The sequence below is a fragment of the Helobdella robusta genome, assembly GCF_000326865.2.
Source record: "Helobdella robusta unplaced genomic scaffold HELROscaffold_8, whole genome shotgun sequence".
Taxonomy (NCBI): domain Eukaryota; kingdom Metazoa; phylum Annelida; class Clitellata; order Rhynchobdellida; family Glossiphoniidae; genus Helobdella; species Helobdella robusta.
Window position 1 is genome coordinate 2,690,780 of NW_008705459.1, and position 25,425 is coordinate 2,716,204.

At 30.4% G+C, this 25,425-nt stretch overlaps 5 protein-coding genes across 5 annotated transcripts; 3 read left to right on the plus strand and 2 right to left on the minus strand.

The window, feature by feature from the left end:
* Positions 1-590: 590 nt before the first annotated feature.
* HELRODRAFT_165588 (hypothetical protein) lies at positions 591-11,010 on the minus strand (the record flags this gene model as incomplete). Its single annotated transcript, XM_009032127.1, has 14 exons — positions 591-799; positions 1,350-1,414; positions 1,922-2,209; positions 2,387-2,522; positions 2,805-3,239; positions 3,711-3,943; positions 4,126-4,421; positions 4,557-4,682; positions 4,859-5,095; positions 5,150-5,810; positions 6,053-6,435; positions 6,667-7,167; positions 8,292-10,121; positions 10,408-11,010. The coding sequence occupies 14 exons, from the start codon at positions 11,008-11,010 to the stop codon at positions 591-593; spliced, it is 6,003 nt and encodes a 2,000-aa protein (XP_009030375.1).
* A 1,137-nt stretch (positions 11,011-12,147) lies between these two features.
* HELRODRAFT_165589 (hypothetical protein) lies at positions 12,148-15,394 on the plus strand (the record flags this gene model as incomplete). Its single annotated transcript, XM_009032128.1, has 7 exons — positions 12,148-12,168; positions 12,388-12,465; positions 12,813-13,070; positions 13,339-13,491; positions 13,832-13,879; positions 14,563-14,781; positions 15,296-15,394. 7 exons carry the CDS (start codon positions 12,148-12,150, stop codon positions 15,392-15,394), a joined length of 876 nt encoding a protein of 291 aa, XP_009030376.1.
* Positions 15,395-17,726: 2,332 nt separating this feature from the next.
* On the minus strand, positions 17,727-19,668 carry HELRODRAFT_165590 (hypothetical protein; the record flags this gene model as incomplete). Its single annotated transcript, XM_009032129.1, has 3 exons — positions 17,727-18,146; positions 18,423-18,791; positions 19,093-19,668. 3 exons carry the CDS (start codon positions 19,666-19,668, stop codon positions 17,727-17,729), a joined length of 1,365 nt encoding a protein of 454 aa, XP_009030377.1.
* Positions 19,669-19,950: 282 nt separating this feature from the next.
* On the plus strand, positions 19,951-20,662 carry HELRODRAFT_165591 (hypothetical protein; the record flags this gene model as incomplete). The annotated part of the gene is made up of 2 exons (XM_009032130.1): positions 19,951-20,131; positions 20,247-20,662. The coding sequence occupies 2 exons, from the start codon at positions 19,951-19,953 to the stop codon at positions 20,660-20,662; spliced, it is 597 nt and encodes a 198-aa protein (XP_009030378.1).
* A 1,992-nt stretch (positions 20,663-22,654) lies between these two features.
* HELRODRAFT_165592 (hypothetical protein) lies at positions 22,655-24,668 on the plus strand (the record flags this gene model as incomplete). Its single annotated transcript, XM_009032131.1, has 4 exons — positions 22,655-22,712; positions 23,495-23,557; positions 24,188-24,270; positions 24,471-24,668. The coding sequence occupies 4 exons, from the start codon at positions 22,655-22,657 to the stop codon at positions 24,666-24,668; spliced, it is 402 nt and encodes a 133-aa protein (XP_009030379.1).
* Positions 24,669-25,425: the final 757 nt, after the last annotated feature.

Below are 25,425 nucleotides of genomic sequence, written 5' to 3' on the forward strand. Positions count from 1 at the left end.
CTTATCGTTAATGTTATCTTTTAATCTCGTTAATGTTTTTTCTTTAATGTAATTGGTATTGGTTTTGTTGTAGATTTTAATGTTATATTTACAATTTTTTTCAATTGCCATTGCTGTCTTTAATATTAACTTTGATTTGCATGGTATATCTGTGTCTAATAATATTGAACAATGAAGACAGTTAATATTTAAACCGATTCATTTACGGTTTATTGTCGTTTATTTGGGAATTTAATAAAATACATTCAAACTTTTTAATTAAGAAAGTTTTTTTTTCATCAAAATTTGCATTTTTACCTTTAGATTTTATTTTAAAACGGCCAAACTGGTTTGTATGTGAAATAGTCATTTGCAACATGCAGTCATCAAAGAACCATTTAAACGCATCTACTTAGTTTTCAATAATTTTTCCAACTCTTATCTGACCTTCCTTGTTATGCCTAATGCTTGCGACTCTCACTCGTGAGGTTGAAGGAGGATTTGCATCCAATATTATACTACCATCCTCACTGGTATAAGATGCAGGAACTTTTTGTTTATTATCTGGTTGCCGATGCTGATTAGTTGGCTGTTCTCCATCCTCATTGTCGCTAACATTTTGATGACTCGGTTTCATATTCTTCAAAATTAATAATGGCGGTTTGTAAAGGAGTTGATGTGTCTTCATCAGAATCAATTGACTCAATAATGCTAGAGATTTCACTAATTTCTGACACGGCGCTGTCTTCCTTTGTCAGCCATTTACTAATTTGTTCAACAGCCTCCTTGGCAGGTAACGTTTTCACATAACCGCAACGTTCTTAAATATTTGTTAAAAATCAAAGTAAAAAATTTGCATAAACAAGTTATAATTCACTCTCAACAAAATTTGCACGTCGTTTTTATAGCCAGTTGCGTTTCAAAATAAGTTGACGTAAGTTTTATAGGCATGTCTAGTTAAATGTTTTACAAGCTTTAACAAAATGGATGACGGAAGCTTTCTACGAAAGGCTTATTATTGCATTTTATAAGCGATGACGCCACGGGCGGGTCACCATCGACCCATGTTAGGAAATGGTGTCTGTCGAATGTGTTACGCATTTAAGGGTTAACAGCACAACGATATTATTAACATCAATAAAAAAATCAGCCGTGTGACGTACCGACATTTGAAAAGAAAAATCATTTTAAATATTAAAATCTAACGGTTGTAACAAAACAGATAGTGATACAAATCATTAATTAACTAGTCAATTAAATAATTACACATAACATCAAGGATTTAGGTGATTAAATTGCAAATTGATAGTATATTAATTAATTAATTAAATCGTTGCCTAGTTAATGACACTGTGAATTGACGATCGTACTGAGGACGGCCTCTCTCTTTTTCGTCTTCTCAAACATCGCCCTCACAAATCTCACTATCTCCTCTCTGTTGATTTTTATGGTGAATGAATTGATAAATAAATGATTGATTGAATGAATGAACGAACGAACGAATGAATAAATGATTGATTGATAAAATGAATGAATAAATAAATTGTTCAATCGTCTTCAAGAAAAATTTATTTTTCCAAATTCAGTCTTAAGATATAATTTCTTGCTACATGTATAAATCGACACATACCGTTTTATAATCTACTCATTAAGATCATCATTCTTATCATAACAACATTTCAAATACCGAAAGGATTAGGGCGTTGGTGAAGGACGCAAATTTTTCTAATTTAAGTTAGTGGGGAGGAGTTTAAAACATAAAAAAATCAGGTTGAAGCAGGTTTTGAACCTTTAATTTTGTTCATCAGACAATTTTTTATTCATTTCCCCATTAAGACCAGTGCTTTTGTATGGCGGTTACCTTTATTTGTATTTCAATAAAAACATTTCGGACGTGACGCCACAGACAACATTCTCATCCTCACCATCATCTCCAACTAACTTTTCGTAGTGACTGGCGAGTAATCCTTTGCCATTGAGCCAGCCGTTGTAGACGTAGTTCAAATCACCGGCCAACAATTCAATCAACAAACCAAATTTGGTCCACAGACTAACGTGACGGACTGAAACAACATCCGGATCTTGAATGCATTCAGATTCTTTGCTCGTTTGGATGTTTATAGCTCGAGATTTCCATTTTACATTGTAGAGTTCGATGTATGATTTAGTTTCGTTTTTGAAGTGTTCGAATGTGTATTGGAGGATGTGGCAATCCTCTTGGCTGAACTCACTGATTGACGTTGTTTGGCTGATGATGTGAGAGATGATTGAGTTTATCAGGGCACCTGTTTGTCGGTTAGTTCATTGATTCATTGATTCATTCATTTATTTGGTGGATGGACGGACGGATGGATGGATGGATGGATGGACGGATGGATGAATGAGTTGAAGCAAATATTTGACCAACTCACCAAAAGTTTTGTAGTAGGTATTAACCGGAAGGATATCCATCCAGGTATCATTCAACATCTTGATACGCTTCAATAGCACATCCATCGTTTGCGTTACAGTGCATCCGTCATCGTCTGCCACGCATACAAATCCTGGGTATCGTATTCGTGAGGTTGTATTTTTAGGTATAAATGAATTTGTTTGTATTTTTTTAAAATTAAAATTCCTGGTTTGAAGTGGGATTTTTGTATCTCGACAGTTAAAATCACTTATTAATTTGTGTAATCAGAACAAATCAGAACGTACATAAGGTAAAATAAATGTGAGGAATGTTAAACTGGCAGTATAATTAAACAAAAAACCATTTAAAAAATACTGAATCTGACTAATTTTCAACAAAATCCCAAAAATCTGCAAAGAAAAACCGTAAACACCTTTAGCAGTGTTCAAGACATGCGACAACTCCTTGTTGTATCTCTCAACGAATCTTTCCATGTGAACATCACCCATGTGTTTCAGTTGGCTGGCCACCGTCGTTAACTCTATCAAATAATTTATCGCGGATTTAGCGTCAACATTTTTGACTTTGGGTGAGTTGCCGTCAAAGTTTGAAGTTGTTGTAGCAGCTGCAATGGTAGTTGTTGTAGTAGCTGCAGTAGTAGTTGTTGCAGTAGTTGAAGATGTATCATGTACAATAGATGTAGCAGTAATAGGTTTAACAGAACTTTCATCATAAACATTGTTGAAGTCATTGGGACTATTATTATTATTATTATTGTTGTTGTTGTTGATTTCCAGAATTTCTGGCAAAACTTTTTTGACGACAGTTGCTACGTGAGCCAGATACAAACAGTTGTTATAATGGATGGCTGCATGGAAGAATGAGTGGAGGAGGAATGAATGAATTAACGAATAAACGAATGAATGAAAAAACGATAGAAAGAACAAATAAATGAAAGAATGTATGATTATTTGGAGTTTAATGATGGTACGTGAATAAATCATTGTTTTTATTTTTCCCTGCTATTTTCGTTGGAACGCAATTAAGTCAAAACGAGAAAAACCAGAAGAGCTGAACTTAAAATATTATGTTTAATAATAATTTTCTGTTATTACCATTATAACATTTTTATCACAAAAGTTCTTATTAATTAGCCACAAAATGTAAAAAAAAAAACAAAATAACATTAACAACAACAAGCTCGAATACATCATATGTATACAATAACGAAATAACCAGCCACACCATTACCACAGCAGTTAAATTGTTCAACCAATTAATAAAGAATAATATCAACACCAACAACAACACACCAATAACAACACAAAACTTATCTGACCAGCAAACAACGGAAGACTTAATTGTTGCTGATGATAAAGAGGCACAACATCAACGAACATTCTCAGCATCTGCAGCATTGTTGTGATTGTTGTTGCTGTCGTTGGTGAAGCTGCTTTCGGGGCTACTACTGATGCGACTGCATACTTATTTACATTCGAATTAGTTTCATGTTCTTTATTCAGTCCTTGCAAAAGTTGGTATATTAGCAGTGCTATCTTTTTCACTGAGTAACTGAAAAAATTATTTTACGATATAGTTAACATTTAGATCGGAATACTTTGCGACAACAAATGTGTAAATAACTAAAAACAAATTTAATCAAAAAATTTAGCTACTCATTCAAGTTTTAAAATAAATAATTTTGTATTTATTAGCGATAATAAGAACTGGAAAAATAATTAAAAACGTAGAACTTGATCTTGCAGACAGGAATCTTCAAATGGAAATCCTCATCAGAATGTTTGTGACAGCCAGCAACGAATGACTTCAGAGATTGCAAATCATCAAAAGTATATCCGCCATCATCATCTTCATAATCGTCATTAGTTATTTTCACATTTTTTTTGTTTTTGATATCTGTGTTGATGACGTCATTATCGTCGTCATCGTCAACGTCACCAATAGGAAACCTAGATGATATATTGACAGTTCTGTCTAGGTATTTTGTTAGCAAGTAGTGGGCATAGCGGAGTATCTTCTTTTTTCTTATCTTCGATGCAATGGAAAAATAAACAAATTAAAAGTTTTTATGATTAGAATTTAAAACGAGATCTATAAAAAATGATTTCAACATTTAATTTTTAATTCTTTACGCAAGAAGGATAACTCAATAAAGATTTCTAACCAGAAACTTTTGCTTAGAGGCTTCTGAAATCATGCCTACCAAGTCAACGCCTGCTGTGTTGATGCCAACTTTTGCTAGAATCTTTTTCAAAATTATAAACGAATATACTACAACTTTTATGATACCCTATTTGTAATAATTTGTATTAATTTGATTTGATGAATCTAAGAAACTTATAAAATATCCTGAAAATAGTTTAAAAAGTCCGTTAGGACAGGATTCATCCACACGAATATTTCCCCAAAATGCACCGCTACATAATGCACCAACCGACCGACCGACCAAGCAACCAACTAACAAACCTCTTGAAAATTCCGAACTGACTCAATCATGGTTTCATAATCTTCCCACGATCTTGGAAATCCCAGAGATTTCAGTTTCACTCCGAGACAGTTTTGGACAACGCTATCTAGTATCTTCGGCGACAGAAGATCAAAAACACGTGATGACAAAGACTTAAATGGGTCACGTTTGTACGTTAACATCGACCAGGATGAATCTAAAAATAGTAAAAGTTGACCTAGTTTTGATAGAACTTCCTGGAGAGATGACGAAGAGGACGATGGTGCTGTTGCTGGTTTAGTTTGTTTAACCTTCTTTTTCGGTATTAAAGCAATTTTGATAACTTTTTTGTTCCTATCATCAACAGTTGACGACAACACGTTGATAGCTCCGGTATCATTATTATCATTACAGTCATCATTAATTTCATTCATTTTTATGATTTGCTCCATCAATCCACGAAAAATAATTTCCTCGGCAAGTTCCGTCTCCATGTCTGTCCAACAGCCAATGATGCGAGATGATGCTATGAGTTCCTCACTGACAACCTTCTGCGAGCACATGTGACTCAAATCCAGAATTATTTCCTTTTTAGCAATTAGGTCGTTGTTGTTGTTGTTGATGTTACTTTTGCTGATGTTTCTGTTATCGCGCTTTTTTTTGCTTCTCTTATAAAACTTTTTAGTCGAAATCTTTTTGTCCTCTTCGTCGCAGCAATCGTAGAAACACTCACCATCAACGTCATCATCACAATCATCGCTATCTCTATCAGTTTCGAAATCTCCAAAATCATCGTCATCATCATCATTTTCTACGTCATCAGCAACATCACCTTCACCAACACAAGTGACTAAATCACTTTTTTTGAATACGATCAATTCCTTCCAACTTCGCATTATTTCAACTAAGAGATCATCATTGAGAAGATGGAGCTGACAGGATAGGATCTTTCTTGTCTTCTCCAGAAGATCGCTGCATAAAAAATTTTGGTTTCATGTACGTTTTAAAATTGGGCCGAAAATTAGCAAAAAACAAACAGCCCATTTCAAAATATATCAATCGTTATATTTCAATGTCTCGTCTCGTTACAATTTTTGATAAGGCATCAACGCTTTTTTTTATTTTTGTAGCTTTATCTTATAAGAAAAACCATAATTTAAATATTAATTCGAAAGTTGACTGGTAAAAAATGCGGCAAAAATTGAATAACCAACCGTTCGAAGATCTTAGACAGATTTGAAGATGATGATGACGTTGAAGATGATGATGATGAGGAAGAAGATGGTGATAAAGTAAATGATGATAATGATTCTGGTGATCTTAAATTTTTCTTTAGCGAAGCAATGGATTCAGCGGCTGTGAGAAATTTTTGAGATTTTAGTGACATCTCTACGACGGTGAATAACTGATCGACCTGCTGTAACTTCTCAACGCATTTTGTCAGGTCATCAAAGAGTTCTAACGTCATTTGTGGTGATTGTGATGATGACGACGACGATGCTGCTGCTGTTGATGATGATGATGGTGATGCTGGTGTTGTTGTTGATGATGATGATGATGACGATGTTGCAGTTAATGGATCTTGTCCGAATATACTCTGCCAAAAATTTTGAAATGGTTCAAAAACATTAGTTACATATTCTGAAAAAATTATTAAAAAAATCTTAGAGAGAAAGAGAGAGAAAAAAAGAGAGAGAGAGAGAAAAAAGAGAGAGAAAAAAGAGGGAGAGGGAAAAATTAAAAAAAATGTGAAAGAGACAGCGAGAGGGACAGAGAGAGAGAGAGAGAGAGAGAGAGATAGATAGCTCATTACAAAACGCTTTAGTACCTTATTCAATTCCTTGTAAAGAAATTGGGACCTTGCAATTTTTAGTGCCACATCATCCACAAGTTGGGATGTGATTCGGCGTTGGCTCAACAGTGTTCCATGCTGGCGCTGCAGGGCGTTTTCAAGTTGGCTCCTGATGTTCTCAACGTTGGATGTTAACTTCGATGCCAACATTTCCGATTTCAACATTTCGTATTGCTTATTCAGTGGTTTTGATTTTGTAGGAGAACTTTTCGATGTTGCTGATGAAGTTGTTATTGTTGCTGATGAAGTTGTTGCTGATGTTGTCGCTGAAGTAGTTGTCGATGTTTCCAATGCAGAAGATGGCGTTGTTAATGAGTCCAATGCTGATGATGTTGATGTCAATTTAGCTCTTGTTGCTATGTTATTTGCTGTGTCAGTTGCTGTGTTGTTTGCTGCGTTGTTCGCCATTGTAGAAATTGTTTTTAACTTGGGGTCGAACGAAAATTTTGAAACAGGTTTCAAGTTGAAGCAGGCCTCCTAAATCGATCGTTATTACGTTATTGTTGTCAGCTTGTGTTTCAGCAAATTCAAATACACAGAACCATTCGTTATGTATATTATTTACTTCTATTATCATTTTATTTATCATTATTACGCCATTGAGATTATGGAACGGTGATGATGAAAAAAATGATAATGATAAATGAATGAATGAAAATAATGATAAAAGTAACATAGACAAAATAAACAATAACAATGTTAATAACATTGTTATTGTCAACGAGTAAAAATAGTAATAATAATATATAATAATAATAAAAATAATAATAATAATAAAAGAATCCAAAAAGTAAAAAAAACGTTACATCAATTTATTATTTTCCCTCCATCTATCCATCCATCTATCATTCATTCATCATTCTTTTTCTATCTGCCTCAATATTGATAACAGACAACAGTTATAAGCATTAACAAATGTACGTAAATATACATGCATACAAACATACATACATACAAAAAAACATACATACAAACATACATACATACATATAAACATACATATATACATACATATATAAATATATACAAACAACAAATATACTTTAAAACACACATACAAACACACAAACAAATGTATGAAAGATGAACACATGCAAACATACAGACAAACATGCAAGCGAACATACAGACAAACATGCAAGTGCACAAACATGCAAATAACCAACCAAACAAACAAAAATACAAACAAGCATACATGCATTCAGATATAACATTCAAAATGTTATAAATAACATGTACTAGGATGAGATAATGAATTGAATTATCCCACATATCAAAACCATTACCTTCTTCTTATTGCTCCAAGAATAATAATAATAACAATAATAAGATTACTATTACTTTTACTATTACTATTATTACTGCACTGAAGCTACTATTACTACTACTACTTTTGCTACTACTACTTATAATAATTATGATAATATTGTTAATAATTACAAAAATACTATCATAAAAAACATTGATAATAATAATAATAACGAGAATAATAACAATAATGAAAATAATAATAATCAACTATATGAAAAATAGTAATTGTGGCATGAGTTAAAAAATGTAGCTATGGTGAGAAAAGCAGAAATTAATTCTTTTTTTCATACCCTTATTTCGGTCTTCAGGTTTATCTGCATAGGAAGAAAATTCTCGCTCATATTATTATTATCATTATTGTTGTTATTATTATTATTATTCTTGTTGTTGTTATTATTATTATTGTTGCTATTGTTGTTGTTATTGTTATTTACGCAACTTTTGTAGTTTTCTGATGTTGTGTTGTCATCTGTGTTGTTGTTGTTAATATTGCTTTTATTATTATTGTTATTATTATTATTGTTGTTTTTGTTGTTGTTATTATTTTGGGAGTCCATTTTGTTTTTGCAGACGTCATTGTCGGTGATTGTTATGTTGTTGTTTGATTCTTTAGCAACAAGAGTCTCTAGAACTTCAATACCGTTTTTGAAATTTTCCTCATTAATATTATTATTATTATTATAACTATTACTATTATTTGTAGTAGTAGCAGCCATAGCAGTAGCAGTAATGGTAGTAGAAGCAGTAGTGATGGTAGAAGTAGCAGTTGTATCATCAACAATTTTTTTGTTGTGGTTGTTGTTGTTGCCAAATGCGTTGTTAGTGTTGTTGCCGTTAATGATGCGCCCAATGTCATTTTGATTATCATTATCATTATTATTATTATTATTTCTATGGTTATTATTGTTATTATAAGCTTGATCATAATAATCGTACACATTTTTATCTAAGATGAAGTTATTATTTCCAACGTTACAATCGACAAGTTTGGCTATGTTGTTGTTGTCGTCATAGTTGTTGCTTCTGTTGTTGTTATTGATGTTATTGTTGTCACGTGATATTTTCTCGCGCTCCTCATTGACGTCATCGTAGTTTAAATTGTGAATGACAGTTTCGTTTATTTTGATGTTTATCGCATTTTTCTGAATTAAGTTTTGGTGGCGCTTCACTGCAAATTTAGCACTGGTGTTTGTATTCGAAGAAGAGACAGTAATATTTGTATTAGTAGTAGTTAAAGTAGTATTAGTATTAAAAATAGAGGTAGTATTAGCGTTTGAAGTGTTAGCAATGGCAGTTTTACTAACTAAATCAGAAACTGAATTGTTATTATCAGTTCGGGGAGAAGCAGCGGTTGGGAATGAATGCGTTTTTGGAGTTGTGGTAAAGTTTGATGGGGTAATATTAGAAACCTTTGCTGGTTTGTTAGTAAAAGTAGTATTAATGTGAGTTGTAGCAGTAGTAGAAAAATTATTATGATTATTGTTATTATTATTGGTAGTAGTTGTAGTAGCAGCAGTATAAGTAGTAGTAGTAGTAGTAGCAGCAGCAGTAGCAGTAGTAGTAGAAGTATCTGGAGTGTATTTAGAAATGCTTGAATTATCGATGGTATTATTTAAGATTTTTGTGTTGTTGTTGTTATTAATCTTGTTGCTATCATTAATGTTGTTGTTAATGTAGTTTTTGTTGGCGTAGTTGTTGTTGACATTGGAGTAGATGTTGTTGTTGTTAGCGTAGATGTTGTTGTTGTTGTTGATGTAATCTAGCATCGAGTTAATTTTAATTTTTTTATCAAAATTGTAAACTGTGATGTGTGGTTTGACGAATTCTAATGTTCCTTTGTTGATGTTGTTGTTGTTGTCGTTGTTGTTGATGTCATTGTTATAGTTGTTGTTGCTGATGATGCTATGATCGGTGTTGTTGTTGCTTGTTACGCTATTTTTAATGTTAATGTTATCTTTGATGCTACCGGTCAGATAATGGTTGGCGATTTTGTTGATAGTATTGTTAACTTTATTATTAATGTAATCTCTAGTAGAAATGTCATTAGAGTTTTTCTTCCCAACACTTTCATCATGATGACGTTGGTTATAATCATTCGGGCTAACCAGAAGACTTGATTCCTGGAAAGTTATAATTAATGATACCATTTAAAACGACGATGATGAAGATTGTTCATCATCGTCGTCGTCATCATCGTCATCATTATCATCATCAGCATCCTCATCATCCTCATCATCATCATCATCATCATCATCATTGTCAGCATCAATATCAGCATTATCAATATCATCGTCATCATCATCATCATCATCATCATCGTCATCATTATTATCAGCATTATCAGTATCATCATCATTATCAGCATTCCCGTCATCATTATCACCATCACTTAACGGAAAATCCAACCAATGTTGTTGATGTTGATGAGTGGGAACTTGTAGACTCCAGGCAGCAACCGCTATCATCACATTTGTTATCACATTGGTTATTGTTATCATTTTTAAACACGTTTTCGTAACTTTTATAGTCTTTAATGTGATGATCATTGAAATTTTTGTGATTGAAGTTTCTCTTGATGGCGTTATCATTGCACTGGGAGTTAATATTACTGTATATATTATCGCTACTATGAATTTTAACGTTGTTGTAGTTGCTGTAGCTGTAATTGTTAGCGTTATTGTAGTTGTTGTTGTTGTTGCTGCTGCTGCTGCGACTGTTAGGATTACAAATCATGTAAAATGTTGATGAATGTCTACGCTGTCTCTCCTCCTGTTGAAACGGATGTTGTCGTTGTTGATGATATTGTGTGGGATGTTGATAGAATTGATGTTGTTGTTGAGGTAGTTGTTGTTGATGTTTTGGCGTCGTAAGAGTTAAGTTTTTGTTGGAACTGTAATTTTTTAAATAGGAATTCGTTTCGTCGTCACTGAACGCTGTGTCACTCAGGGAAGCGTTCATCCGTCTCCTTCTCAACCTTCTACTGTTTCCATCATTCGATTTCGATTCCATCTTTACTTCTGATAAAAAATCGTTATTTTTACTTAAAATGTGTTTATAAACGTACACTAATTAGCTTTAATTAAATTACTTTAATTTACTTTGATTAGAGTACTTTAATTTAATTTAATTACATAACGCTTGTGATTTAAAAAATGATTCTATCTAATAATAATATTTGACTTCTAATTTTTGAAAGTAATTATAAATGGTTGTTATATTCTCCCAGAAAGCATGATCGAAACTCAGAGTTGAGTTGAAAATGTGAAAGTGTTCCGAGACGAAAGGTCTGCATTGGCAAGGAATTACAGTACAAAATAATTCTGTTCTTTCTCATACAGACGTTGGTGGGATGGGATGCGCGTGCATTGGTAAGCTATTATACATCACATCGTCAGCAGTTGTATAAGGTATAATTATTACACAAACAAACACAAAACAATACAAATACACCAATACAAACCAATACAAATACGAAACTATATACATACAATCCAACAACAATAAATATCAAGATTGATACAAAGTCAGACAAAACTGTTTGATATAACAACAAGACGATGTAAGTCTAAGAAAAACAATGATAAAATTTCTTCGTATATTGTTTAAATACATCTATATACGTACTCTTGTATGTGACTCATATCATACATACATACATATATACATGGTGTACAAAGGCATACATGTATATGTATGTATGCATGTATGAGCGTGTGTGTGTGTGTGTGTGTGTGTATGTGTTTGTGAGTCTGTGTGTGTGTGCGTATGTATGAACGTGTCTGTGTGTGAGTATATCTATATATTTATAAGGAAACAGACATTTTTTAACATTCGTGTTTGCTATCAGATATAACTTTTTTGCATTGTTGTTCTTATGCGGAGCAATGCTGCATTGGAAAGGATTTGTACATGATACATGACGGAGATAAATATCTCTATTTATATAAATAGATGGTTATATTAATTTTATACTAATTATTTTTTTTTGAGTTAACGTTAACTTTATCAAAATTAGTAAATTTACAATTTTCAATGTTATTTCCGTGTGAATTGATTTAATAAATGTGAAGCGCTTTGTGATTTAGTTGTAATTTTAATTTAATGTAGTAATTAACTTTTAAATTGTAAACATTAAAGGTTAATTTAATGTCTAAATCCATGGAGACGGTCCGTGTTTATGAACCCCTGCGAGTTATTCAGGTGGAAAAATGTTAATTTAGCTGTTTTTTTTCAATAAATTTTGTTTGTAATTTTTAAGTTTTAGTGAATAATGTTTTTTTGCCTACTTTTCTTCTATTTTAACTATAAAACTTTTCAATAAAATTTATTGAAAAGTTTTTTATAGTTTATTTTATTTTTTATGAATTAATTTTCAAATCATTTCAGTTGGATGCTCAAGAACTTGATAGTCAACTTTTAGAACTACTAAAATATCAGTTGAAAAATGTTTTAAAATTTTACAAGGTTCTTTTTTTTATAAAAATTTTTAATTTAAAATTAAATAAAATCAAAATGTGGATCGTTTTAAGTTTTAATTATTAAATTTTTTAATATTCAACAACTTTTTTTGAACCTTTAGTAATTGTTTTTGATTTGCATATTATAGAATATTAATTAATAATTAACTGACATTTGTATTTAAATTATTTTGTTTTTCAGTCCCACTTATTATTTCAATATGATGCTGAGATTTCACTTGCATTTCGTTTGATTCTGTGGCATGTGAGTCTAATTTTTTCAAAATAACCCATATAAAAAGATTTAACCGTTAATTATATAAATGTAATTAAAAGAATTTTTTTACATTCAAGTTTTCATTGAAGAAAATTGACTCAACAATTGGACAAGGCCTGCTGTCTTTGAAATATTTCAACACAAATCAACTAAAATGCTCATCAGATCATTCTTCATCAACATATATAATAGCATCACCAACAGCGGAATCAAAGTCAGATGTATCATCTTTGACATCCAGCCAAAAACATGGTCTCCTAATTTTAAATACATTCTTTCCTTGGTTTAAAGATAAATTTGCTCCTACCATGTTTCAGAATGGTCAGCGATCTGAGGTTTGTAGCATTCTGTAACATTTACAATAAAGTAAAAAAATTTGTTGAAAAATTTTTGTTTTCAAGAGAGCCAGGAGTCACCGCATCTAACAAATAGTTTTTTCAAATGAGATTAAAATGATATTAGATCTACTTTTGCTGTTAGTCAGTGTAATTAGTCATTATGGTAAATTTTATATGGTAAAATTATGTGTAAATATGATGAACTTATATGTGCCACTTTTTAAAAATAGCAAGTAAAAAAATTTATTTATTTTTTTTTATACAGATTTGCAAACTGGTAAAATCACTGGATGCCATTCTGAAAGTATCAACATTGTTAAACTTTCTGATATTTCTGAAGAAAGGACAGTTTGTTAGTCTCAGTGAGAGAGTTCTTCACATACGAAGCATGTTCACTTACGCTCAAACAACAAGACAAGTATTCAAGTATTCTATAATTAGTAATATTATTATTAGTATTTAATTATATTATATTTTTTATTTTTAATAATTATTATTCTGTATTTATATTAATGCATCCATTCATTGTTGTGTGGTCAGCCAGAAAAATTGTGCAATCACAATGCCCTAACTTTTATCTTTCCACACATATATATTCTAATACATTCAAATCTCTAGCACACATGTTATAAACATTTAATTGGCTTAGTTGAGTAGTTAATTAGTTAGTTAAGTTAACTGATAAATTAATCAATTAATTAATATTAATTGATGTTATAATTATTGCAAAATTTTAAAAATTTATAAATCAATTGAAGATATCTTACGAGCTGACGGAAAGAGAGATACTATGGAATGGCTTCACAGTTAGTGCTAACAAACAAATACATAATCAATAATAATCATCTTTTATACAATTAATAAGATAATTTACTGGATAATCATATAAATAATAATAAAACCAGCATGTAACAAAAAACTAATTAAGCTGATCATGTCTCGTTCTATCACTAATACTAATCCTAAATTTAATAGATTAAACATTCATTTTAGGTTACTCTTCATCATTTATAATAGTAACAAGCATTAGTGGTACTAATTCCTTCTTATTAAATTCTCAGAGGGTTATTGTGCACATTGAACCCAGACACTACAGCAATAGAGCCAGGCAACTTAACCATTACACTATTTCCACACCATCTCGCGAATTATTGATACTCCTTTAATAGAATAAATGAGGCAACGATTTGTTAACCATATTTTTGTATCATTTTTCTTCTGAAGACAAAAACAGAATTAAAAACAACAAAGATAAAACATATATATTTAGAATATATATATAAATAAAATGAATATATAAACACATTAATTAAATAAACAATAATAACAATTATTATCATCAAGTAAAAATATGAATAAAATAAAATAGAAGTCACTAGAAGTAATGGAGTTGTTTTAAACTTTCACACCCTCCAAAAAAAAATAGGAATTCCTTCAGTTCATCCTACCCCTGATAAATTATCGACTCATCAAACGAACAATTCGACAGCTGCTATTCACGAAGCAATACTCAAAATCTCGACAACGAAACAACAAAATCACTGGCGACATCCACCAAGCAGTTAACAGAGCAACGACTACAACAACAAAGGATGGTGATAAGAACATTGATGAAGAAACATACAAATCTTGTCCAATTTGTAATGAATGGCCTTTCAACCCACAGCAGATAGGCTGTGGACATGTTTTCTGTTACTACTGCATACATGTAAGTTACAATCACATCTACACACATCAAATATGTATTCAATGATAATTTTCACCAGCTAATTTGAAATAAATTCACAATTTTTTTTTCTGTTTCTCGTCTGATTCAACGTGATTTTTATATACAACTATAGAAATTGTCATCAATATTCTTCTAGGTAACTTTCACTAAAAAAATCCTTTTCATACAATAATTAATACTCCAAAATTTACTCACAATAACGCTTTATTAAGAATATTTAATTAGATAATTATACTATAATTGACGTATAACCTCATTCATTCATTATCATTCATTTATTCGTCATCTCTACAAAAACTGTGACAGTATCTGACGTCACTAAAAGATTATTTATATTAAATTAAATTTATACATTACTTTTCTTCATTGATGTCTTTCATACATATACCACCAACGGTATTAATGGCGATGCCAATGACAGAATAGTCTGACATTATAATATAATAATAAATAATAATAATAATAATGATGATGATGACGATCATAACAACAGAGCCAATACAAAGACGATAGTGGGTTGTGCTGTCCGCTATGTTTCCAGACAGTGGATCACGTCAACAACATACAACCCGTTCCAGTTACCGTCATATAACATCATCTTCGTCGTCGTCATCGTCATCAGTGTTGTATTGAATTATTATTATTATTATTTACCATCGTCATATTACATTATCAATGTGGTCCCATCGTCATGTTTCTTCACTGTACTACATCGTCATCACGATTGCCATCCTATGATGACGTCATTTTCACAAATATCACCAGCATTAACACATCATTCTTGACGATAAACACCCGTCAACGTTATGATCAACAAAAAAAAACTATTAACACCAACACCACACCACCATCATTATAATATTTTCAACATCAACTATCATTTGACTGTCGTAAATCATATCATCGCATTTAATCACGTCATCAACGTCAACTTAAACATTTCAGAGTAAAATGCTAAAAAAGTTGAATTTAAAACTTCCAGAAATTTGTAGATAACCACAAATATATATATATATATATACACGCACACAACATTTATACAATCATTGTAAACGAATATACACAAATATCAATACTTCTTAAACATGCGTCAATACACACACACACACACACACACACACGCTTGCACACCTATTTATCCACATATGTTAGCGCGAGCGTGTGTATGTGTGTATCTCTCTCTCTCTCTCTCTCTCTCTCTGTGTATGTGTAGGCATAAAAAGTGTTCATAAAAAGTACGTACATAACAAGTCAGATAAGTTATTAGTGAGACAATAAAAGAGATGAAATCAGTGCCATTAGTCATAAATTATACAGTTAATATTATTATTTTTATTCTTCTAATTGTTATTATTATTGTTATGTTTGTGAATGTTGTCGAATACAATAAAACGCTGACAACACAACACTGAATGTAGTCGTTGTCAATTATATAGCCATTCAAACCCATGCGACTGTTAATATTTTAATAGTTTTTCTTTGGAAGTAACATGAATTGAATTGAAAAAAAGTCTACATTAACGAGTCTCAAGAGCAATTGGATTTATTTTTAAATTAACTGAATAAGAGATTTAATTAAATTCAAATCGGGATGTGTGTTTGCTGTCCATAGTATCAGATTCGAAATGTTGGAAAACAAATATTTTCTTTATTTTATGATGTTAAGTATTAAATTTATTCATTTAAAAGTATAAACCATAAATACACGTACACATATTGGTATTATTACATAAATACATATTAAAAGAATCGTACATACAGACCATCTTTTATCTATATAAAAAACAATCACTATATTTTCGTCAGTAAAATATAATAAATGTTTTATCTTTAATTTTTTTTTGGTAAAGTTTTCAATTTAATACCATACGTAATAATAATAATATAAATAACAAATGATAAAAACTCTGCAAATTCGGTGAATGCGTGACTTAGAATTTTCAAACCAATGGTAAAAGAACTGTAGCACCAAATATATATACGCATATATATATATATATATATATATACATGTATATATATACATATATATGTAAATAAATTTTATTCTAAAAAGTAAAGTCTGATCTTGTAATTATTATCATCATAATTTTCACCATAATTATTATATTATAGCGATAGGATTTTTATAATAAAATATATTTATTTTGGTATTAATATAAATTAGATTTTATCTCTCTCTCTCTTTCTCTCTATCTCTCTCTCTATCTTGAAATATTCGGCTCAGTATGTGCATGCTAAAATATTGATAAAAATATAATTAAGATTAAAATTTTCAATTAAATATAATTAATTAATGAGTTAATTGATGAAAAAAATTATATAAAACAGTTAATTACTTTCAGGTAAAAAAAATAATATTAAAAGAAGAAACTTACTGAAACTGGTAAAAACTTACAAGAAGACCTACAACAAACAGATGTATACAGAAATGTTATTTACATTTCATATTTTAACAACAATGAACATTGAATACTGTGACTATGGTATCTGTAGATGATAAACAGTAATAATAATAATAAATAATAATAATAATAAATATTCATTAATAATAACAATAATTAAGAGTTAAGACATGTTTTTTGACATAAGATCAAAACGCAGTTTGATAATAATACAGCAACTAGAATGAATTACAATTTAAGAATGATATCATTAATAATAATTAAAATAATAATAAAATTATTATTAAATTATCATTAATAAATATAAAATTCTCATAAAAACATATTTACACTGATTGATTTAGGATTCGATACAAATTTTAACAAGAACAAACAATAGATTTGATAGACTTGACTTTCTTCTTTTTCGTCTAAATATTAAAAAATTGTAGGAACGAACAGATAAAATATATTTTAATATAAAGAGTTTTTCAAAAACTGTAAAAATCATTCAATTCAATTTAATGCTTCTCATCGATGTTACCAATTCGACATGACTTGGAAGTTTCTATTGACATTTTGTTGTTGAAAATTGCTATCAACGATATTGGAGTTATTGGCATTGTTGTTGTTATTGTTGTTGAAATTTTGAGGATTGATGACATTATTGTCATCGCTGATGGCGCCATCTTGCATGTTGTCATCCTGATCGTGAACATCGTCGTCATCATCGTCATGGTTGCCACCATGCAACATGCTACTGTACATGTTATTCATGCTATTGTGGTAGTCGGTGCTGTTGTTGTGGTTGTTGTTGTTACTGTTGACTGTTTCGTTGTCGTTGCTGAGGTTGATGCTGTTGTTTGTTGGTGGGCGTCCTCGCTTGTTCTTCTGTCGACCGTGAATCCTGATCTGATGTCCTAATAGGTTGGACTTGTGAACAAACGACTGGCCACATACCTTATACGATTTGTGCAGTTTAATATTTCAGTCTAAATTAAATTTATCAATAACAATAAAGCATAGCGAAGATGAGCACTTTAACAAGGAAGACCTATGCGTACATTTGTGACTTAGCTGAACAAATGGGCAGGTCTAAAATCATTAAACATATAATTAATGACAAAATTTTTATGAAAAGTATTTCTTGTTGGTTTCTGTTTATTTGCAATTTATTCATTATTTACAAATAATCAACAAATAATCATGACCATTTAAATGGGCATCATCACCTACCTTGCACACAAAGCTTGTGGTCATCATATCGCCCCAAGAAGTGGACATATTAAAATTTTCACCCTGTCTTACCATTGGCTGACGGTTTTGTGTGGCCCCTCCTCTTCTGCCACCTCTTCTCCTATTGGTCCGTCTGCATCCTGAACCTCTTGGAGAAGCATTGTAGCCATAATTTTGATTAGTATTCAGAAATTGACTGTCATTAATGTAACAATCACTGTCATCATTCTCTAATATATCATTATTGACTGAAGGATTGTTGATGTTGGCTGCACCGGCATGGAGGTTGTTGTTGCTGCCACTGCTGCCACTATTATTGTGGTGACCAGAAAACTGTGACTGCTGAGTATTAGAAAAATGTGGCTCAATCTGTAGAATATTAAATAAATTATCAAGCATAACATATAATACAACTGGACCATTCTTACCATAATATTTTTATCATATGCAATAGTGACATTTACAATGAGAAATTAAAATTTATTTTCATATTGAATTCACAAACCTTAATTGACTTAACATTGGGAGTTGAACATGCAATAGTAACATTTACAATGAGAAATTAAAATTTATTATTATAAATTATTATAAATAAATTATTATAAATTATTATAAATATAATAATAAATTATTTATTATTTATAAATTTAATTTATTTGAATTCACAAACCTTAATTGACTTAACATTGGGAGTTGAACTAGTGTGACTAGAGTTGACAGGAGATTCGTAACTTGGCTGGTAGATCAGTGGTTTGTAATCGTGCATCTGCTGCTGGGGATTGCTAAAGGATGGTGGTGATGGAAACTTGTGATCTTGTTCATCAGAAACACTGTTGTTATTAATGTTGTTACTTGTGTTGTTACTGTTGTTAGTATTATTACTGCTGTTGACGTTTGTAGGAATTAATCTTCGTCGACTGTTTTGATAATTTTCAGCTCTAAAATTGTGATTTCCAGGAGACCCCTTGGAAAAATGTTTAGGGTTTGATTTGTCTGACTCAAAAAACTCAAATTCGGCTGCCTGATCTTTAGTTGCACCTGTCGATCCATCATTGCCATCTCCGTCGTCACAAATTGACAAGTTTTGATTAATATGCACCAAAAAAACTTCCGACTTGTCGACGGTGATTCCGATGACGCCCTGAATGGCGATGCCATTGTGGTAACTTAGTCCATTTCGACATAGTGACGCTATAGTATCGATCAGCAATATTTGAACGCGTTTTTGATCCGGTTTCAAATTCATTTTGCTGTAAACCACAAGCAACAGATTTTATGCCTAAAAAGAGAAACAAATTTTTATGAAAGGAACAATCTTTAATCTCGAATTTAAAATAAATACAAATAATCAAACGATATTATAATGATAAAACTAATAACTACATCTGTTACAAAGTAACTACAACAAAACAAAGAAAACTCAGCCAAATTTGTGACGTTTAGTTTGGTAATAAACAAACGATGAAAATAAGCTTAAGATGTTAAACGTTAAAAAAATACTACAGAGTTACATTGAAATTTTTACAAAATGAGCAAATTTGACAAAATTATTATGTATCTCGTGACCGCAATAGTTACACAACGTGCTAATGGAGGTCCGGCTTGTTACCATTGCTCTGACTGCATCCAACCGTTTTATTACTACGGCAAGATGTGCCCCCGATATAATGCCTTGTGTGGAGTTAGTTACTATTCCAGAGATGGCTGGGGTACGTCTAAGTGCTACAAATGTTCATTTTTTGTCCTAATTTCATTGAACAGTAGTCAAATTTAATATATAAGGGTTAGTTATGAGGAAAATTAATATGATTTTTAATACATCAGCATCTATAGAGGCCGACAGATACTGCGTTCCTGAATATTTTCCGCTGGGATGTTTCGTACCGATCTCGAACAACCGAATAATTATGTGCACATGTCGTGGAATCGACTGCAATGCAGGCAACATGCTGATGGTCAAACAAGTTCCATTCAAGAATTCTAAACCTGATTTCTATTCCATACCTAGAAAGGATTTAATAGAAACTGTCCTTGAGGACAACCGAAAAACTTTAATTTACACGCAAGAGCAGTTGAAGTTGAATGCCCAGGAGGTGAGAAACAAGATAGGAGGAAGTAGAACAGCGACAAAAAATATAAAAACAAATAATAAAAATAATAATAACAATAAAAATATTAATAAAAATTGTACTAGAGATAGCACTGAAAAACGTAACGATACCATTGCTGGTTGCAAATAATAATAAGGTGGCCGGAAAAGATGTAATTTTTATTAGAACTACTTAAGTTTGAAGATAATCTTTTCATTTCTTCAACTCCATTTCTGTTTCGTCAATTTTTATTGGGTTGTTTCATTGATAGGCCATTTGGATATCTTATATATGTCAGCAGTTTCATTTGTCTATTTGTTTTTTATTCGTTTAGCACTAGAGATTAAGATCTATGATGCTATGGTTAGGTCTGATTTTGCAATTAAGTCGCCAAGAAGGGGAATGTTTTAAAAAGAATTCAACCATTTAAAACCCCTTTGATAAATTTATTTCGTGTTCTATATACACGCACACTTATGAAACAAAACGAAACGTATATATATACACATACATATATGCATATATATATATATATATATATATATATATATATATATATATATATATATATATTTATATAGACATACAAATGTACACAACCATATATAAACACAGACACACAGATATAAACGTTTAATCTTTCATGCTCATATAAGACTAATATACACTACTACAAACATTGGAAAGCACAGAAACAAACACATGCAAATATGATAAGTTAGCAGCATTGCCGAAATACGTTGCAAAAATTAAAAAAATTCTTTATATATATATATATATATATATGTATATATATATACATATATATATATATATATATATAATTATATAAATATGTATGTGTATATTGTATATATATATATATATATATATATATCATATACTTAAAATATAACAATGTATTTTTTCCAGAGCAGTTCTTGGATGTTTACCTTTAAAACGTTATCATTCATCATGGCTCTATAAATAGTTGTATATATATATATATATATATATATATATACATATATATGTATATAATATGTATATATGGTATACCATACCCATTAATGTACCTATGTCTTCACCAAACAAAACAATATAAATAATTGTATCAACAAAAATATATATATACACACACGTAGACACACATCGTATTTGTGTATGTATGTGTAATTTGTAAAAATGTTTGTGTATGTGTGGTGTGTGTGTGTGTGTGTTTGTATGTCTATTTATATATTGTGTTAGAATTTTTTTACAATTGTAAAGTAAGCAATCATGGAAAAATAAAAAAAGATTCGCTAATAGTTCTTATATTTTTGTTTTTGTTTTTTGGTTTATTAAGCATCAATTCATCAAAACAAAACATACTAGTATGCAAGTATGTTTACTTGTGTATATGTGTGTATCCGTGGTATATTCAGTATATACAGTTCTTGCTTTTGTATGCATTATACATATCTATATGGCATGAATGTGTGTATAATGTGTATACATGTTTGTGTGTGTGTGCGTGCGTGTATGTGTATGTGTGTGCACGCGTGTGTGTTTACATACATTTGTATAAAAGTATGATCTAGTTATACGTTCAGATTTTAAATGTTGATGTTTTGTTGATAGATAGAATTTTGGATGATAACTATTTTACTCTAGTTCAGCTTTTTTTATATTTGGATATTTGTAGTTTGAAAAAAAAACAAAAAAAACTTTGGTAGAAAATGTCTTATATCATTCGATTTTAATTTATATTGGTTGTATGATGAAGAAGATGACGGATGCATGAATGGATGGATTGTTAGATGGAAAGATGACGAATGGATTAGTGGATAGATGGATGGATGAATGAACAGTCAAATAGGTGGATGGGTAGACGAATAAATAAATAGATAGATGGATAGACAGATAAATAGATGAATAGATTGGGATAGATGAATAGATGAATTTAGAGTGTTAATAAATGAACTCGTTTATATCGAATATAAACAGTTTTTTTATAGCTTGATATAAATAAAAAAATTTACAATTACGAATTGGATGTTATCTGACCGTTAATAATAATAATAATCATTAATTAATAATAGTATAATAATATCAATTAATTAATTATGATTATAAAATTATTTATATTTATTATGATAAAAATTTAATTTTTGAAGAGAGAAAATGCGTAAGGTGCTCATCCCGATTGACTGGAGCGAAAACGCGGAGAAAGCCTTTGATTGTTAGTCCACTAAACTTTTATTTATTCATCACATTCAATCTATCTTTCATTCATTCATATGTGCATTCATTCATTCATTTATTCATTCATTTATTCATTCATTTATTCATTCATTCATTCATTCATTCATTCATTCATTCATTCATTCATTCATTCATTCATTCATTCATTCATTCATTCATTCATTCATTCATTCATTCATTCATTCATTCATTCATTCATTCATTCATTCATTCATTCATTCATTCATTCATTCATTCATTCATTCATTCATTCATTCATTCATTCATTCATTCATTCATTCATTCATTCATTCATTCATTCATTCATTCATTCATTCATTCATTCATTCATTCATTCATTCATTTTATTATTACTTCTCGATTTGCTGGTTCATTCATTCATCAATTGGATTCGTTAAAAAAAAGTGCTGGAGTTATATACAACGTTTAAGATAACCTAAAATGTATTCACGGCAAAACTTAAGTATTAACTAACAGATTAGATGAATGAAATGGAAAAAAATGAATGAATGACTGACTGACTGAATAATGAATGAATGGATGAGTGAATGAATGAATGCATGAGAAAATGGATGAATGTAGACATTGATTGGATAATACATGATTGATTGAATAACAACTAAAAAATTTGACTGACTGAAGAATGAACATAATGATTGACTGAACGACCAACCAATGAATGGAGTAAAATGATTGAATGACCAACCAGCCAATGAATGGATAAAATTATTGATTTAAGAAAGTATAAAATTTTTTTAGGGTATATCTACAATCTCCATCAGAAAGGCACGCAACTGGTTCTAACGCATTTTATTGAGGCCAGTTAGTATTCTAAACAAATTTTAAATTAATTTAGTTAATTAATAAAGTTTATAAATTATTTAATTAATTAATCAATTAGTATGAGATTAATAATTAAATACATTCATTCATTAATTTTTACGTACTCTTTTAACAAATAAATAAAATTATTATTATTTATTATTAATATTAATATTATTATTATTATTATTATAGCTATTAAGGCTTAGGCTTATATAAGAAGCATTGATCTAACCGAATCAATATTTGGTTTGCTGTTAAAACAATATAGATGTTATCAATAATTATAACAAAAACACAAAATCAACGATGATGATAACGATGATGATGATGATAATAATAATAATAATAATAATAATAATAATAATAATAATAATAATCATCATCATTTTTATTCATAACCATCATCATTTTCAGTATTTTCACCGTAAACATCACCACTTCTTTTGCACTCGCCACACCATCGCCGTCGTCGTATTCATCACCTAAGACTCTAAAAAGTCTTTTATTGCAATAATAAGAGGAATAATTATAATAATATAATATGAAATAATAAAAAACAACAACAATAATAATAATAATTATTGTTGTTGATGTTATTATTATTGTTTTTATTATGCTGATTAAAAGGTAAGGAGAAAGAGTTGTTGGAGAAGGAAGTGAAGTTACTGGAGCTACAAGAAATGTATGAAAACAGACTGGTGCAGATGAAGGTACCATGATGACGATGCTGATGACGACGATGACGACGACGATGGATGATGGTGGTGGTGACGACGATAATGATGATAACGATGATGATAACGAAGATTACAACAACAACAATAACAATGATACCTAGATCTGCCAAATAAAACTATAACTCCATCATCAAAAACAACAATACCATTACTACCTCCCTCACACCAATTAGATAGACTACATATGGCTAACGGGCAACTCGGGCTCTCCTGGCGAATACATAACCAAAGTCTCGAAAGATGAGGATGTAGATATGATCGTAATGGGGGCTAGAGGTCTTGGAAAAATTAAGAAAACCATTCTTGGTAGTGTCAGTGACTATGTCCTCAGTAAATCCAAAGTGCCCGTTTTGCTCTTTAAAAGCGTTTAACTGTTTGCTGGTTGTTTTGGATGATTGGCTGTTTGGTTTAGTTAACTGGTACCAACTGGTATTTTGGTTGATTTGCTGGTCGGCTAGCTGGTTGTTTGATTGGTTTGTTGTTTGGTTGGTTAGTTTTTTGGTTTTTAGCGGCTGATTTAATTTAAATTTTTGTAGATGTAAGAGTTTGATAGCAGCTTGATTCAATACTTTTTTTTAAAATTGGATTTTTTCGTCTGATTGATTGACATTTTTGCATTTCTGATTGATTAGAATAGAAAGATTTATACACACATTTTTAATATATATATATATAAATAAAACAAGTGTAACCACATTTAATTATAAAATTAAGCGTTTTATTGATTATCCAAAATACTTTTTTTTACTTTTGCTGTTGTTTAACTAAACCAGGATTTTAAAAACTAACCAACATGATTATTATATTTTGTCACATCAAAAATTCAACATTCAAACTAACCAAATCTTTTAAACAACATAGATGACTTAATTTATGCAAATTTGCATAAATTATTTTATCTCGATAATGCAACTACTACTTCTAGCTATACTACCCTAGTTACTCTACCGTTACTTTTTCTACTACTAGTATAAATATACTAAAAAATCTAATAAATAGTATTTCTATTTTACGTTTTTGGCGTCAGTTGGTTGGTAATTTTTAGGATAGTAAAATAATTTGACGATTATGGTAAGTAACGATTAGTAACATTGAGTAACGGTAACACATTAAGTAAGTAATCAGTAG